Source organism: Aptenodytes forsteri, unplaced genomic scaffold (genome assembly GCF_000699145.1).
Source record: "Aptenodytes forsteri isolate BGI_AS27 unplaced genomic scaffold, ASM69914v1 Scaffold226, whole genome shotgun sequence".
Taxonomy (NCBI): Eukaryota; Metazoa; Chordata; class Aves; order Sphenisciformes; family Spheniscidae; genus Aptenodytes; species Aptenodytes forsteri.
In genome coordinates this window covers 449,734-468,746 of record NW_008795249.1, presented here as the reverse complement: position 1 = coordinate 468,746, position 19,013 = coordinate 449,734, and the positions used below count along the sequence as shown (strand labels likewise).

Here is a 19,013-nt window from a genome sequence, read left to right as displayed (position 1 = left end):
TAATTTCTTAAGGATTTCATTATCCTCAGTGGGTGAAGATAATTCTTATCCCATGAAAAGCCTAAAGCCTGTGTATTAGTGTAAAATGTTGACCTGCATGTAGATATGTCACAAGTAAATTTGATACCAAGTAATTATCAATAATACAATAAATTTATATCTTCGGATACAAAACCTAACCTGAGTTTTAAGTGAATAGAAATACTGTAGTCTAGAACCACTGTGTAACAATTCTGCATGGGCTGTTGTGCACTGATGAAGTATGTGAAACTTACTTCTTTTTTTTTAAGGGAACACCTTCAAATGAAAAAAAAAATGGTCTGTTGTTGAGGGGAGGGAAATTATTATTAGTTCAGATGCTGCCATAGGTCTGGAGGGCTTGAGTGGCTTTACTAACACCTCTTGTTAATTTTTATTTCTTTTTCTGGCCTACCTTTTATGAAAGACAAAGAAGGAAAACCATCCAGATCAGGAGAGGAACGATAATTCAGTAGTTCCTGCATAACTTTGGATGAGGCATTTAGGTCAAACCCACATAACTCCTTTTTAAATGCTAAAAGCCTCATTTAGTTCAATGGTTCCCATAGAGGATTTAGAGAATTCAGATTTTACTAAGTATCCCCGTTTAGTTTCTCCGAGGCTAAAGGAGCCTGAACTACTGGAGTCAACAATTTAGTTGAAAGTTCTATTATCTGAATCGGGCAATGACTCGGGTTTTTGTAGCTGTGACCTTTAATCTCTATGCCATTTGCACCAAGAGCATAATAGTACTTCCCTATTTCAGAGAGGTGCACTGACAATTTACATCCTGAAAAAATATAGTGAATTATACCAATGGTAAGTACGATTTTTAAAAAGTCTGATTCAATTTCTCTATTGATGTTAGAGTGTTTCAGCTAGCCTGGTTCTAGGGCAAATGATATAGAAAAAAACTTTTCTTACCCTTCTTTGGCTGCCTTTTCAGTATAATTTCCTTTGTGGTTACTTGCTAGACTTATCTTTAACAGCTGCAACATTTTAAAAGAAATTTGACAGAAAAGTGATTTTTTTTTTTTTCTTAAAGTTGATATTGTCCATTCTGTAAGAATTGTACTCTTTCTTTACACAATAGTCATCCTTATTTCTTTAAGAAAACAAAAAGAAAAGGCAGGTACACATCTTTATTCTATCACATAATAGATTGCAAGGTCTTCAAAAAATAAAGTATGTTCACACCCTGATATGAAACCTTTACTGTACAGTAAGTTGCATCTCTGTTATGGAGATTATTTCAGAAAAAAAAAATCTGAAAGAAAAAAGAAAAAGAGGAGGGGCGTGAGCGTCCTGGGTAGGTGTTCTGGCCTTTGCGTCTGAAGGGATTCACGTTTGTGTTCAAGAAATACTGTGTCTTTACCCAGCTCCTTATTGGGTCCCCAGTTTTGTTCTTTCTAATGCCGTGTGTTCATTTTAATTTAATTTAGTTGATTTTATCTATTTATATTGATTCTAGTTTAATTTTAGTTAGTAGGTTATATTTTGTGCATAGCATAGACCGTAGGGGCTAGAGCTTTATGCAAGGAGTGCATAAAGTAATGGAGCTGCACATATTGCTGCAGTCATAAATCCACGGCGTTTTAAAGACCCACCTATCTAAACATACCTTTTAATGGCTGGTTCTGTTTACACTTTTTTGCACGAAAGGTATCATTTTTGCTTCTTGGTGCTAAAAGCCTCTGGCTATTTGTGTTTGAGGTTACGAAGGGCGGTCAAAAATCCCTGTTTGCTTTGTCTGCTTTGCTTACTGATGGTGTCTGTAAGTACTGGGTAACTAGGTGGTTTGGCTAGGGAAATTGCTTTACCATAGTGATATAAAGTAGTAGAGGGTACTGGATTTTTGTGGTCGTATATGACCGAGACGATTGCATTATGGGTTTTAATAAAATTACCACAACCAAGACCAGAAGGCTGTGTTAGACAGTGAATCCATATGGAAGATCTCACCGGTGCATTTTAAAAGTCTGATTACAAAATAGCTACAGTTTGTCATCTTTGGACAAGGAAGAAGGATAGAGCTTGCCAGCGCGAAGCGTATTTTAAAAAGCGATTCTCTATAATAGGTGGGAGTGTGATGAAGTAGATAGACTGTGTCACTCATGGAAACAATTGAGGAAAAACTGCATTTTTTCCGTCTGGTTTTAAAGTCCAGTGTTTCATTTCAGGAAGAGACTGAGCTTTATTCAATTATATATGTTGGAGTGTTAAATAGATCAAGGGAGGAATTAATGAAGGGCAGTTTCCCCTGTTGCGATGGTAGGCTTTTGTAACTGGTTTTGTATTAGGGGCTGTCACCCTTCCTTGTACTCCTCGTCCCGTCTGTGCCCCCTGCCCCGCGCGCTTACTGCCAGCAGACCGCCTGCAGTGGGAGCTCCTACGGTCCAACGCCCGCGGTCACTCTCACAATTAAGAAAAGCCTTTTCCTCTAAGTTGCTGCGTGATCCTTTTATGAAACAATATTGGGAAAAGTCATATCAACTTGACAAAGTCTTTCTGTTGTGAAACTGCAGAAACAGATTTGCAAAGAGAAAAATGTCATCTCTGCCAGCACTGCTCGATATATACCTTGTCTCCTGAGCCCTGCAATTTCTGGAAAAGTCTCCAATAACCATTAGCTGATTTGCAGTTAAAATATTACTTCTGGTTAGTATTTCACTACAAACTCTGTTGGGTGTAAACAACTACCTGATAACAGTAGTAACTCTGTCCAAGGCTCAACATGTGACTGTTTCACTCACACATGATTAGAGCTGTGTGGGAAACTTTTTCATTGCCTTCCCCCCCCCTCCAATCTATTTTGAGCTGAAATGGAATATCTCTGATTTTTTTTCAAGAGCGATACAAGAGCAGTCCTTCCTAGAGCAGATAATAATCAAGTGATCAGGATATGTCTGCGATATAGAAAACTTGGGTTCAAGTCTTTAATGCTTCATTTTCACACCAAAACCTGAATGTGAATCTCTTACTTCTCAGGTGAGCGCCTGACCAACGAACTATTGATTTTTATGAAGGGTTCGTTTTCTGTCTGGCTTTGAGCATGGTATCCACTGAGGAAAATTCTAAATTGTGATTCAGTGGTCTAATCTGTTGAATCTAGGAAGCCTGTTTTCTGCTTGTAGTGGCGTGCTGCACGTGTTAAATGACAAGGCATCCTGTCTGACCCTCACTGTTAAGATTACTTTTTTCTTCCCTTGTGAATAAAATCTTTACCTAACAGCAGTCACAATAATAAATATAAATTTCCATTGATTCCAGTTAAGGTCATTCTAGTGGCAAGCAGAAAAGTCTATATTTAGCTTACCTGCAGAGCAGAGGAATTATTTTTCATTGTTTACGGCATATTTCAGGCTAGGTTGCGGGACAACCCAATGGTCTATGCAACGTCATGGCTTGCTACTGTATATTTATTGCGTAACTGGCTCTCTAACCCAGGATAAAGCACATTGCATTCTCTGTGTGAAAATAAATACTTGATCAAAATTTTTAGACCACTGGAATATTTCTTTATCATGACCTCTGATTCCTCCCTTAGAGAATAAATAAGAGATGCAGTACGTACTCTTACTGGCATCTGATTGTCAGTACAACAGCAGTAATGGTGTCATGAGAAGATAATTTGTAAGTGATCCAGTGAAATTATGAAGTAGATAATTCTAATAAATAGCAGTTTTGAGATTGTCATTTTGTGGCTTTTACAAGTGGAAGGAAACATGCGCTGGTCTGGATACACTGCAAAAATTAACTTTCATTTTTCATAAGTACTATTCATTCCATCTTTCAAATTGGATTACTCCTGTTTATGAGGCTAGAATCAGATTATAGGTTTATATAAGTTCATCTTTTGGGCACTGCACTATTAAGACATTTCTGTTGAATGTCACACCTCACTTTTGGCCTAGGATATGCTTATTTTCCTGATGTATAGTATTACAGCTTTGTCTTCTGGCGTGGTCTGTCACTGAGGTTCCAAATGCCATTTGCAAAATTCCCATTTCAGAGGAACTCACATATCTTATGGTTGCAAAATTCTGGACTTTGTGCAGAGAATCTATTCTCTGCATGCTTCTTCACACGGTCAAAGGCAATGTGATCACCACACTTAAGGGAGAAAAAGAATTACTCCCATTTCAAACGGATGGGCAGTATCATAGGGGAAGAGGAGAGAGATGGGGATTCACGGCATTATCGTCTTTCATAGCCTCTGCAGTCTGCTGGTGCCGCTCTCTCCCCTGCCTTCTGTACATTACTGTCTCTTGAGAACTAAAATATTTCAGTTTAATAGGGACACGGAGCTCTATATGGAAGTATTTGGGGAAAATGTAAGCTGTGATGGTAATGGCTTCTTGGCCATAAGCTTTATATGTCCTTCCCTAACTCTTCTAAGTAGGTTCTTTGTAATATCTTCCCTTTCTCCTGCTGGCTTTAGATATATTTTATTCTTCAGCTTCGCTTAACGTGCAATTTGCCCCTCGCCCCCATCCACTTTACTTTTTACTAATGTGTCCCATCTGAAATCTAGGGATTTGGAGTGCTGTGTTATTCCTACGTGTGATGCAGTCATTTATTTGAAATCTCCCTTGGCTCCATAAGGTTTGAATACGCAAGAAACAATTACGAGAAAGTGTCTGTGATCTCTTTGACTAGCATATACATGTATTAATACTATTTAATATTAAAATGTGGACAAAAGGATTGAATAAATGCTCATACTCTGCTTGCTTTTTAATACTTAAGCGCAAATATGCTCAAGTAGAAAGAAAAAACTTCTCACCAGGAATGAGAAATGTGTTTCTGCATGTGTGTTTTCACACAAAGGATGTTGTGGGTGATTCCGTAAAGTGCAATGCACGATGCAGTTTGTCTTTGGTGACCTTAAAAAACATAATCTAGAGAAAGTACATTGCCAACGAAAGATGTGAAAACGCATGATAAAATAACCTTAGTTAAATTTAGCAGATACCATTTAGGGATGTACTGTTTGCAAGCGTTTTAGCAGCTGCAGATGAGCTTTACCTGTGATTCTTTTCATACCATTTAATCAGAAGGATTTAAATCATTCCATTCATACATTTTTGTTGATATTTTTCGTCTAGAGCCTAGGCAGATACAGTTATTTTGGGGAAAATCTGAATGGAAAATAACTAATTCCATTCTCGTATTTACTTTACAAGGAGGCTGTAATTAACACTATTTAATAGAGCCCTTCACCATGGTCTGCACTTAAACGTGCGCCCGAGCCTACTCACACAGTGCAGCTCTTCAGCACAGAAGTGATTTCTGATGCTGGGATGGAGCTTAGGCTGCCCTTTCCGTCCTTTGCTGCGGGGTCCCACACGCAGACCAGAGCTTTCGCTTCACTACGAGCGATATCTTGTCCTAGTTTGATTTTCTTTTTCTTTTTTTTTAAAGGCATATCTAATAAACATTTGCTTGTCATATAATCAAATGAGCATTTCTGAAACAGTCGGCTGCATCGAAGCGTTTCTCAAGATTTCCCTGATTACTCACAGCTTTTTCAATACATCCATAAATATGAATGTGATCATTCACACTGCTGCATATGGCAATATCGAACGACCCCAGTTGGACTTTCCTGAACTTCTGTATGTGACACAACAGTGTTGCTTTAATAGGTTTTTTTGTGGGGGTGGTTGGTTTTTTTTTTACCTTAGAGGTGTGATGCTAATCAGCAGCATGTGTGCATGTCAGGTATTGTGGGCACAATTATGACATCTGCCCATTTAGGACGGCTGGCAGGTGCTTTAGCAAAGATTATAGGATGCCACAACATGATCAGCTTCTATTGTAACGTTATATTGTATACGTTATAACTGTCAAATGTATATTCCACAAGACTTCAATTTCACAAGACTTAATTACAGAGGTTTAAACTTCGGTGTGATATTAGCAGAGCAGTTATTGCTATTACTTGGTGTCTTACGGATTTCAGAAATCATTTGTTAATGAAACTAGGAGACTTAGTTTTTGTCTTTGCTGAAAAAGTTAACATAATTTGAAGAACAAGCTACGTATGGCCATAGTAGTTGTCTTAGTGTAAGATTATGTTGTTACATTAAAAGATTATATTTATTCTTTGATATATGAGCCACCTCTGTAATAAATTTTGAAAGTAACAAAAAAAAATTTCTCCTGTGGCATGTTCATCGAAGTGTACAGGTAAGTGAAAATGTTACTTCAGACTCATCCAGGTCAGTCAGCGAGCTGATTACTGTGTGCTCCAGTTTCACAGTGGGGGAGACACGCAGCAGTATACGTATGATATAGTCAGGGTAAAAATAATAGTTTGATATGATAGCAAATACATTTTTAAGAGAAGAAATCCATCCCCATCATTATCTGCAGATTACACAGCATAGCTGTGGCAGCGTGCAATTCAGTCAGGTACCGGGGATGCTGCGTTCTACAAGGGAGAAGTTGTAAATATAAGTGACTCTCTGATATATTCTGTTCCAACCCATTGCTCTTACAAAGTCAGGAGAAGACAGACATGGAAACACATCTAACTTAGAGCCTTGTACTGGGGTGATACTCTACCAGTTACAGGAGTCTCCCATCAGATTGTTTTTGAGGCCACCAACTTTATCGGCATCTGCTGTATTTGCAACAGATAAAATGTAACTCGTGCAAACAACATTAAACGGAAGGTGAAAATATCCACAGCAATTTTTGCAAGATACAAAAAATATTTTCTGATGTTTGATTTGGACCATAAGACAGTTGGTGGGATTGGAATAGAGACCCCCCCAAATCTACCCTAGCAGCTAACAGTAGCAAAATTTCTCTCCTTCAATTCTGGCGTGAACAATTCATTACCTAGACCGCAATTAACTACCTGGACCATCTGGCAGGGGAATAAATGGCGCAGACGCTGTTTCTCAGCTGTGAGGTGAAGATAGTCTAAGGTTTCTGTTCCGTTACGTGAGGAATGGAGTGGTAAGGAAAGGAAGGCAGCAGAGCTTCTGGCTCAGATGTGCCCCAGAGGCCGTCAGAGAGGACGGGAAGGGGCTGCTCCCGCTGCCGCGAGGGTACTTGCAGCATTGCTCTGCCTGCCTTTGGCTGACGGGTGTTCATACGTGCCGATGAGCACTCGGTACAGCTCTTCCAGGAGTTATCACTCTCTGACTCTTTATCCTCACAAGTAGCATCAAAGTTTTCAGTTGTGGAATTAGGCTACGTGATGAACGCTTCTATGACTTGCAGACCAACAGTTTAGCAGAGAGAGGTTTAACTCTGTAATAGGGTAATAGTAAGTGAGGCAGGTACAAATTTATGTCAAAAAGTTAACAGAAAATGCTAACGCAACCATGTAGGTTGTAAGCTTCGAAATGAGGTCTACCAACTCTTCTCAAGACTGCAAAGAAGAGTTTCTCTTTGATGTGAGGCAACTTCTGATACTTCATAATCAGAGGCAAAAAATGCATGCAGCAGCGTCTGAGTATATGGAGACTTTTTCAGTTTTTCTGACTAGTGGACAATTTTAATTGAATATTTTGCATTTAAGAAAAAAATTAGAACATTTTTCCTTGACTGATAACTTGTGACCACTACCATAGGATCTGAATTCAGGTTTTTCCCAGTCAGTCATTTTATAGATAGACGAGTACCAGTAAGAAGCTGATCTCCAAGGCAGCACTCAGTATCCTTCACGGAGAAAGGCCAAAAGGGAGGTTTTTAAATAATACCTTTTTTTTTTTTTTAATCATCTTCTTACTGTAGATTTTTACTACTTTTGGGGGTCTGATGGCAATTCTTATAATTTACATACTTGCTCACAAATGTGCTTTCTAATCCCTGAATCAAGGCTGGTGAGATGTACTTCTCACTGAAGCATTAATTTATTAACCCAAAAGCATTTTAAAAGGCAACTTTTAGAGGAAGCCTGAGTAGAAACATTGTGAAGGAGCAGATAACTTCTCTTCTTGACATCATCACGTAATTCAAGCTGCAGTTGTCAATCCTAATGAAGGTGGTGATGCTGATTTGAGCATATTGTTTATACGATATGCAAGAGCTTTGGGACATACGGAGTCCTTGTTGCTATCATTTATAATTAAAGTGTCCATCACTTCTCCCTGAAAAATTGCTTAGCAAATAAATAATTAAAGGTCTGATTCTGATACACTTAGTTGAAATGAGAGACAGAGAGACTTCTGAGAACAGTCCAAATGCAGCAAATGGAATTTCTTCAAAGTAAGGATTCAAGAAAAATAATAGTATTAGATTCTCAGTCAAAGCCGCTTCATGTTTTTTAAGGCAGGAGGGTATTCTGGTTTATGTGCTTTAAAATCTAATCCCACGGACATCTAAGACTGTTCACTTACAAACCATGCCTGACATTGTCTATCATAACTAAACATGTTATCTTTTAAGCACAGTAGAAACTAGGCCTAAAATTAATGGCTGGGTAAGTGTTCCCTACTTATTCAAACAGCTAAAGGATAAACAAGCTGTTAATCTGATGGCTTGTACAGTACAGAAGCTTTGTAAAGCTTTGTGTTACCTAATGAGTTTATTTTATTACAAATATTTTTATAGAGGATTTTTCTTTGATTGTTTCACTGAATTGATATCTGAAAGAAGGGTTCTGCTTAAGTGACGTTTCTTTTCATAGTTTCTGAAATAATCAAAAAGGGTTGAGGGGAATTTTTTGAAAAACAAATGATTTTACATGCTTCCATTGTGTTTCAGTAATAACCTTGCTTCCCTAATAGTTGAAATAACTGTAAATATGCAAGTCCCTCGCAGCGTTGGCAGGGAGAATTTCAGTTGATTTTGCTACCTTGAAATTAACCTTTTACTATCGCATGCATATGTTTGTCATTTATCCCCTTTTTCTCAGGTGCAAAGAGGGCTACCAAGGAGTCCGCTGTGACCAATTTTTGCCGAAAACCGACTCAATCTTGTCAGATCCAAGTACGTCAAATGTTTTTCTTATATTTTTAATCCATGCTGGAGGCTACTCTTGCCACGCGAGATGACCCTTTGCCTATTGTCAGCAAGCCTATTATGGACCACTGCTGCTGTGTGTAGAGAACGGTGTTGCTTTTGTTGGTAGGATAAAAACACATCTTTCGGTCTCCGTTCTTATAAAACATGTTCTGCTGCAGCAGTGTAGGCCATCAGAGGACTTGATTCCTTATGATTTGGAATAATACTGTCCCTGCTTAAAGCCAAAATACTCACTTTTCTCTACTTTTGACTCGAGAACAAATAAAATTACATAATCTAAAAGGAAACCAAGTATAGGCTGCAAAGTGGTTCCTTCAAAAGAAAATAAATTCAGATTGCTGGGAACTGCGGAGATGATAATCTCCTTGGAAGTATGTGATGTCAGTTTACACAAGACCTGATTTTTTTTTCACTTTTACAGTGAAGTCGCTCTGTATTTGCAGACTAAAGGTATGCTTTCAGGTAGTAACGTGGAGAGAAAGTAACTTTCTATGACACTGCTCAGTATATGCCAGAATACCGTCTATGTATATGTCCTCCTACTCCACTGTTGCACTGTTTAAATTCTGTTTACAAACAAAACTATGTCAACAATATTAGCCAAGATTAATTTCTTGGAGGTGAATCCATCCATCCACTAATTAATGCTGTTCATCTTAAATTTTTTAATGAAGTGACATACAACAAAGGGTCATATCCAATCTCTTGTTCTTGTTCTTCTACCTGGAAACTGTAATGTATTAAGTCTTCTGGTTTTGGGTGCTCTTTAAAATTTAATTTGGGTTGTTTTGTGTTTTTTTGAAGAATAATGCTTGTTCTTGTAGTCTTCTTTTGTGCTTTCTGTTTATTTTCTTGTGCTTTTCCATGTGAAAGCCTGTTGCCAAAGACACCTGTTGTTTTGTAGTTCTCTGTGTTGCATAGCTCCCATTATAGTTTGCTTTGTGTTTGGTTTAGCTTTTCCTTTTGCTCGACCTTTAACGGTAAAGTGCAGAGCCTATAACGAATAGGCAGATTTTACCTCTGCCAAGTTGTACGTGCATGTGTAAACACAGAAGTTGTGTATACACCAAGGAAACAGGTACTTTGCATCCTAAAAGTGGGGGAAAGGAAAATCAATTAACAACAGGACAGGGTGGTGCCTATCTGACTTGGTTTTAACAGGGAACTCTAGCTTTACTCTCTCAAGGGTAGAGGTGAAATTCATATAGATACAATGCAAAGCTCTCAGAGTTTTCTCTACAGAAAAGACTCCCAGATTAAGCTGCATCTAACAAAGCCAAAAGCCCTACAGTGTTTATATACTGCAGAAGGTATTGTTGTTTCTTTGCAGCATTGTGTTGGTTGCATAGACTTGTTCTTCTTTACTTGGGAGATGCTTACTTACCCTGGTTGGTTTCTGACTGCATTGTTTCCATAAAATTGTTCAGCCACCTGCTCAGCAAGCTAAGGTTCTGCCGAAATGTCCTTTTTACACCTTCTGACTACAAAGGCAATTTTATTTTATTTTATTGAGGCTTGTTTTTAACATTATCTTATTTAGAGTTTGTAAGAGCAGGGGACCTTGGCTTGATGTTGACGTAGATCCACTGGCCATACCTATGGCCCACGAAGGGCCCCTCTTCCAATACAAATAAAGGTCAATGTGAGTTAGGTACTTCCCCAGTCAGTTTTGAAATTTAACTTATATTTAATCCTCACCTGCATTCAAAAGAGGAAAAGCTTCTCTTCAGGTACATTTCTGTGTGTTGGCATAGTGTAATATATCTCTGCGTGTGTACGTGCATATGCACTTGTTCTAAGCATGCCCTAGCCTGAAAGGGAGATAGTAGAAACTTTCTGCTGCAGTTGGACAGTGACAACATGAACATTTTGCTCAGGAGGTAGATCAGTAATGTATTTATCTTCCCTCTGGAGAGGGATAATTAGCACTCAGTGGCAGAAATATTTGCTGTTTGCAAATCTGAGGAGTATAAAAAGTATTTGACGCAGTAGTCAAGTGCAATATGATCATCTCCAAAGGCTCTGGTGTTGCTTTGCAAAAACTTAGTTTTGTGGTTGAATGTGTGTTTGGATTAGGAAGAGAACCGCTGAAGGACACGAAAGGGGGAATTTGGAGGTCGCTTCAGAAAAAAGCAATTTTTGAAATGCAAGGCTTAATTTCTAGAAGTTGAACATTGAGATGAGCGCTCTTGTGTCTGGACTGCACATAGCCAACACTGACAGGTGTCAGTCAAGCTTCATAAACAAGTCCAGCTCATTTGAGTTTTGTGGGATTGCTTAGGGTTCTCGGCAGTAAATGTGTTCAGAAGTGCTAATGATGCATCTGATAACAATGTTCAGCTTATTTGAAGTATACGTGCATGAAATACTGAAGCAATATATTTTTAATCTTACCTTGCCTGTGATAGTGCAGGTTACATTTTCAGAACTTTCACTTGTCATTAAATGGGAAGTGAATCTGGACCACAGTCACTCAGAAAATAGCAACAATATTGTCTTAAAATTGTCAGCTATTTACACGTGCAAGAGCCTTTTTTTAAAAATAGCCCTCTAAAACAAACCGTGCTTGTTCAGCATGGCTACTGTCTGAGGTTGCGTAGTGGCAAATAATGTGGTATGGCTCTGCAATATTTTTAACAATACCAGGCCAAACCCAGCTTCTTACCTCGTTTTAGGTGTATGTTAGGCAGGTCTTGACTTTACATCACAGATATGAATACAAATTATGTAATACTTAATATTGATTAATGCATGCTAAATCATGTCCATTTAGCTTAATTAAACTAAACTGTTAAGATATTTAAGATTCTGTTTTCAGGAAACCTCTTGAAACCACTTGATGGTGTTTCAGAGTTCCTGCAATGGCCTCCATGGCTCTTTGCAGTCAGATCTGCCACCTGCTACCTTCCTTCAGGTCAAAGTTAGGATGAAATTCATAAGGAAACAGTTGTAAGACACACATAGAGCAACGTCAAAACACCCCAAACACAGGACCTTCTACTGGACCTTGAAGCATTACAGTTAACAGCTTCCACTTCCCTTCATTTCTCCACTCTTAACCGGGTTTTCTGGCTATAAGTGAAAGATGTTTAGAAAAAAAAAACAACAACAACAAAAAAACCCAACCCAACCTAACCTCAAGTAGTTTGAGAAGTTGTTTGTTAATCTTGGAATATGGGAGAAACCTGCCTGAATCATGGGAGCTGCAGGGAACCTAACAAAATGAATAACGTCACCAGTAAGGGAGAAGGCTGCATGCTGCATGACAGTGCAACCCGTGCTCACGGTCACTATCAAGAGGAGGGCATCTGTCAGCTCTGCTAATACTGGGTAGGACAACTCCCTGAGCTCTCTCTCAGTCATCACCTCCTTCATCTATGGAGGAAGTACTAACGGGACAAAAAGAAAAGAAACAGCAGTCGCATGCTGAAAGGAAAGGATAGGAGTATATTTGAAACATTGCTTCAGCTTTCTCCATCTGGGCTAACTTCTCTATAAATACAGTTCATGGCAATGGTAGGGCACTTTCTATTTTCAACATTATAAATACAACTTTAATATAACTTTATGTTCAAGTCATTTTTCAGGCATGTGTAGTCCTGTGTGTATCTGTAAGATTAGGAACTTATATACAACATAAATTGTACAAATGCACTCATGTACTATCCTTTATAGTGTTCTGGAGTAGACCTGCCTGGCCGAACGAGTCTTGACAGGTAAGTTGTATGTAGGCTGTGGGTATTTCTTTTGATCAGTTTTTATACTGAGGCAAAGTACAACCTTTAAAGCTTTGACTGTTCTGTGCAGATATTCCAAAGCGGTGAACAAGGCATTGAGAATGGGTTTGTCACGTTAGCCTTTTTTAATCAAATTATGTTGAACTCCACCTTCAACTGTTTTGTTCTTAACTTAGCACTGAAAAGTACTTTCCTATGCAGAAAGTGTATTTCAGTTTTAAAATGTGCAGTATTAATTTTATATTCGACATACTAACATTTGAGTTGTCCCATTTGACCTCAGAAGCTTAAGTGAAGAGGGATCCCCTGTCAAATATCGGGAATGTTATCTGATCCTTTTTCAAAATAAATGCATTATTTTCTAAAAGGAGAAAAATAGGATGGAAAGCTTAAAGGCCATTAAGCCATGCTCCTGCTGTTGCAGTCAACCCATCATGTAATTCCTTCCATAAGCTGATCACACTTCATTTGTAAACCACTTGCAATCAGCGTGAACTAGCCACTAGAAACAGGTTTTGTTTATTGTCCCTGCTCTGAGGGTTTCAAGACTTCTCAGCTTCCACCCAAAATTTGCGCACAGCCCAAATTTGTGTTAAAGCGTGCACCTTGTTTCTACATTGGTATTTTTTTCTGTTTCCACCACGTTACGCTTTGGGTCTGTTAGACTGGCTTTTTCACATGTCAGAAGTCTTGTTCCTATAGCGTTAGCTATAGCCTGTGGTCATATACTACCTTAACCTGTGACAGCACAGCACGCATCATGTTTCTTTTTGAATCTCATCAAAGAGAAACCTGCAAGTGTCATGTCTGGAATCTGCAGTTACTCGTTCTTAGATTACCTGTTTATGTAGCAAAGGATCAAAACCCCTCTCCTGGAAGACTGGGACTGTAAATAAGTGAAACAACTCCAGAGAGTTTAAAAATGAAAAAACTGTTTTTCCAGCAATTTATTCAAAGCCTCAAGACCCACACACATCTCCTCAAAAAGCCCCCAAAACACCCAAACAAAAATCTTGGGCTTTTTGTGCCCCTCCACCTTTTTTTCCTTTCCTTTTTTTTTTTTTTTTTTTTTATTTTTTTGTCTTCCTTGTCCAGTTTTGTATTTGTAAGATCACAGGATAATTTAGATTGACAGAGAAGTCTGGAGAACTCAGGAGGTTCAGTCTCCTGCTTTATGCAGAGCTTTGAAGTTTCTGCTAACTGCACTGGACACCACGAAGGTAGTCTGTAAAGGAATTTTTATTAAATAGAGGAAAAAATGAGCCACAGTTGTGAAATATTTATAGAATATATTTTCAAATAATTTGAATAGATAAAATAAATGAAACTTCTGAGTCTCTTACTGAATTCTTGATTTTCTAGAACGAATAATTTTTTTGTCAACTTAACCTTTCTGAATTTGTCAATATTCTTCTTGAATTTGTTTTTTCCTCCTTTTTTGGTTTCTAGAAGGCATAGGAGAAAATAAGATTTTGCTATTGGAAATACTTTGAAGGTTGGATGTAGGTAGGGGCAGTTATGAGTGGAAGAGAATTTAGGGAAAATAGGAGGACTGACTAACCCGAGGTGGATATCTGAGGTTTGTGGAGGGCAAGTCCTTCTAAAACAGATTTAACATGGGGCTTGTTTAACCCCAGATAGACCGTTTGAACTCTGGATCTAAATCTGAATTTTGTGGCTTAACTTTGTCTCAAAAAGAAAAGGTTTTTAAGCCCTTCTGCAGTAATTGTCATCTGTTTAAGACTGTTTTGTATTCAGAAAAAGCATATGGAGGGAGCAGCTGCAGACCAAGTCTCTTTTGTAGTAATTGTCATTTTATGCTGTCTTATCAATCTAATTGCAAAGAAGAGTGCCGCATCAACTGTGTGTTCACAGAATAAAAATTATTAATGTTACTCTAGGATATTAAACTTTTACAAAAATGAAATAATCAAAAGGTGTTATTTTATTGCCTTGTAAAATTAGATTTTAAGAGCTACGTGGTGAAAACGGTCAAGTGAAGTCCCTGAAAATGAGAAGTCAGTGTAAGATCTGTTAGCATCCATCAAGTGGGTATGACATTTCTGTTAACTACGGTTTCTTTATAAGGATATATAAAGAGTTCCTCCAGTTCAAACGCATCACAAATCAACCTAGATTAGTGTTGATGCATTAAAGATTGAAAGGAAGGAAGGAAGGAATTGGTTTAGTAGAAAGAGCAATAAAGGAGAAAAGCAACACAGTCACTTCAAAAGTTTTAATGAATTTATCTATAGACGAGAAAAGATGCATCACATGAGATACAGGCTGGGGAATATGAAACCTCAGCAAGGTAAAATAAAAAAGAAAAGATATCCTTGGGGGAATGAGGGATGTGTTTTCCCTCTTCTTTGATGAAGTGTGGGTAGAGACCTCAGGATATAGACTGTAAAAGGTGACGTGTTTTCAAATTTGAGTTGTGCTGAAGCTGTAAAATTTTACTTTGTGTGACTAGTATAAATCTTGGTTGGTTTTGGGTTGGGGGCTGAAGCTGTAAAATTTTACTTTGTGTGAATAGTATGAATCTTCTTGGTTGGTTTTTTTTTTGCTTTAAAATAGGAACTTAGGCTTTATTCTGCAGAACTGGAATGAAAAACTCAAAACCAGAAGTGCAACATTAACAAAGTGTTAGTAAAATGGTTCGCCACTGATAAATGGAAGCGTGAATGTGTTTTTTGTCAGAACATATCGAAAAGTTAAAGCCCAAGAGAAATTAATTGAAATCACAAATGAGCTACTAATGCAGTGGGCAAAGAAAATCACACTCAAAATCACTATCAGTTTTGATAATATAATTGTTTCTTACCCCTCTTAAAAAAAAAATTTAAATGCATAGGAAACAACTGGAAGTAATATTTGTTTCTATAGGTAAGCTAACAGTGACAGATAGAATGTGCAGTATAGATGCATAGAATGTGCAGTATAGATGCTATTTAGTGATTTTTTTCTTTTCTGTCAGTACTGCAGAATAGATTTTAAAAATCACAAGAGTATTGGTGATCTTCATGTTTCTAATGTAGAGGGGGATATTTTAAATTACTTCCAGGACTCTAAGTTTGCGTCACTCTTCTCACGTGAAAGCAAAAAAAACCCAACCCAAAACCAACCCGCGCGTGGTAGAGCAGTTTCCAAACAGCATTAAATCAAATTGCTTTCATTACTTTTGTGTGCTATAGCAGAGCTTTTTCCCCCTGTTTTCACTGAATTCCAAATCCTTTAAAAAAACAACCAGCAATGAGTGCATAGATTTTTCCACACGCGCGCGCACACACACCACACACCCCGCGCCCCCCCCCCCCTTAGGGCTTTCTTTCTGTAAAGAATGAAGGGGGGGTTACAGCTGATTTCAGTTTCATGTTTCACTTTTAAATGAATTGTCAGCCTTTACCAAATTCATGTCTGTCTATATTTAGCATTAGCTAAAATAACATTAATTAACAAGTCACACAGGTTTATTTGGAAAAGTAGAAAAATTCAGTCTAAATCCAAAAATCCTTCAGATTTTCAATTTCAGACCAAAATCCTTTTATTAGTTTTAAAGGAACACCAGTTCTTCATTCTTCTCTGCTCATCTCTTCTCCTGGAAGACAAGAATGTATTGGCATCTGGTTACTCAACATTGTTTTATTTTCAGAACTTTTCATTTAAAGTCTTGAAGTGCGTCTGGTTTTGCCATGACTTTTAGGCCATAGGTGTAGCCTTCTGTAATTCAGCTTGTGAAGACTGCATGTCTGTAGAAATTCATGGAGAGAAGCTGGAATCAGGTAGATGCAATATCTTTGACAGCAGGAAAAAAACCCAAACGAACCTCAAAAACATTTGTTTCCTTTGCCCTCTTTAAAAACTGCCTATATGTGGAAGGATAATAATGAAATTGAAAATTCCTTTTATTTGAGCTCAGTATAAATCCCAAGGAAGACAGAAAATGGAGATAGCTAGCAATGCAAATCCCAGTCAACCAAAACTTTTAATCAGTGTATCTTCCTGTAAGCCATAGATGCTAGAAATCAAGAAGGAAATTACAGCCACCCCATGCAGAGGAGTTTGAAGGCTGCCTTTCCAAACTACTATTCATCTGTGAAATTTGGGACTTGCATCTAGTTAAAGAATTTCTAGGTCTTTGTGGAGCGATTTTTGCACGTGTATTTTAAGGAAATTTACCATAAGATGGCAGAAACACTCGACTACGGCTTGTTACACAACAGCCAGAGCAGATGGCTGTGAAAAGAGGTTACAGTCTTATATAAGGGACGGAGTTGTGAATCGCGCTCTCCCGCTGGCGAGCCCGCTCTGCCACGGGCGCGGGGTTCGTCTCAGTGCCTGAATGAGAGGCGGTGCAGCGCTTTCGCTAAACAAGCACCTTCTGAAGTGATGAGCCTCTGAAACATCAACTTCTCCTATCCGCTCCCCTTACAAGCACGTTATGATTTCCTAATTCTGCTGTTGGCCATCCCGTGTCTGGAAAACCGTAAGTATAAATATAGCGTGAAGTATATGATCTGTGACACTCTAGAAGCGTCTAATTTAGCCTGTTGGTCTGAGTAACTAGCTTTTCTGACTTGCATACTCTTCATACTGACTATATGTTACTGTTGGTGTCAGTCTCCCACTGTCTTTCAGAAGGACTTCTCTGATTCTGCCTGGATGGACAAGGTGCAATCAGTCATTTGAGTTGTCAGATCACATTTGCAGGCCTTCTAAGAGGAAAATTCAGCAGTGCAGCAACCATGCTCAGGGAGAAAAGTATAAGCAAAGAGGGGTCATCGCGAGATGACATGTAGGAAAATTGCACAAAACATGACAGTGATTTAGCTGAAAAGCATTCGTTTCATCCGGTTCTGTCTTTGTAAATTAGCTACTCAGTTGTCCAAACAGCATTTCACTTTAGCAATGCCATTTCACTTTATCTCAGTGATTTAGTCACACTTTTGATGTTAAATGCCTCAGGATTGGCTGAGATGGTATGGTATAGGTTTCATAAAGATGTCCTAGCCTGTTGCAGGAGCTAGTAAGAACACATGGAGAAAAGAGATGGATTTCTCTTACTGGCAATTAATCTTATACCTTTGAATGTATCCGTCTGTATTAAATATAAGTCAGAACTGGGTGTTTTGCATTCTCCTACGAGCGGTTCTGCGTTAAAATGATTCTAGTAAAAAATGCAGCAGTGTGTGTGCAGATAAATCACGAAGTTGTGGGGTGCCTGATATTCTGATCCGTCCTGTCCGCAGTACAGTTATGTGACTGCGAGTAATAAACAGCAGGAAGACAAATTCTGCACTGGTTCTTACAGGCACAAAGCTCGAAATCAGTCCAACACACGCTATCTTGAGAGTAAAAACATTAAGGGGGTCATACATGAGAGCTAAAGCTTCCTCCGAGAGGATTTCTGCTGAGTGTCCTGATCATCTTCCCAAAACTAATACTTTGTAAGAGCCTCTGTGCTCTTAACTGATCTTCACTCTTTGCATTAAGTCCATACTCCACTACAAGGATGCTTATTAAGGCAATTATTTTTGTTAGACTTTTCACTTCACATGGAGCTTATACCAGTGTTGATTCAGCTCATTTGAACAATCTCTGCTTATTAAGGAAAACCTGGAATAAGTGGATCGTTCAATATTAATACAGTAAGTGCTCTGTGTTGTTGTGCAGACCAGATGCTTTGGGGGTAATGTGTGTATACACGTATCTTCCTAGGATAATGGCAGTCTTACTGAAAACATTAGAGGTCAGCATTACTATGAGTTTGATTACCACATCAAGGTAATTATTTTCGTCTAAGAAGAAAGAAAGTACTGAGACCCCTGAAGGCATTTTCAGGCTCATTTCTCAGGCCTTCCATAACAATCATATTTGGCAACAGGGAACAGCCATTTCTGGTTAAAATTTTACTATGCAAACCCAGCAATTTATGAAACTATTATCAAAATAAAAACTGGATCAAAAATATTAAATGGTAAAATCTTGGTCTCACTGAAACTGGTAAATGTTTTATTTATGAATCCTTTGAGGTTACATTGTCCTGTCGTGACTTTTATTCCATGTACAACTAGTATTTTTCTAGAGATTTTTGTATTGACCATTGTGGGGTTCAAATTGCCAACCATGAGGATATGTATTCATCTTCTTCAGTGATAAATTTGATCGTGGAAATGGTTTCTTAAAAGACAAACCAGATCAGTGTTACAGAATCACAGAATAGTTTGGGTTGGAAGGGCCCTCTAAAGGTCATCTCGTCCAACCCCCCTGCCC

At 38.3% G+C, this 19,013-nt stretch overlaps 1 protein-coding gene across 1 annotated transcript in view; it reads left to right on the top strand.

Moving 5' to 3' along the window:
• Nucleotides 1–19,013, top strand: part of NRG3 (neuregulin 3) — a 255,574-nt gene that overhangs the window by 133,385 nt on the left and 103,176 nt on the right. The window contains exon 3 of the mRNA XM_009278818.1: nucleotides 8,894–8,967. Coding sequence (XP_009277093.1) covers nucleotides 8,894–8,967 — 74 coding nt within the window. The remainder of the gene's footprint in view (nucleotides 1–8,893; nucleotides 8,968–19,013) is intronic.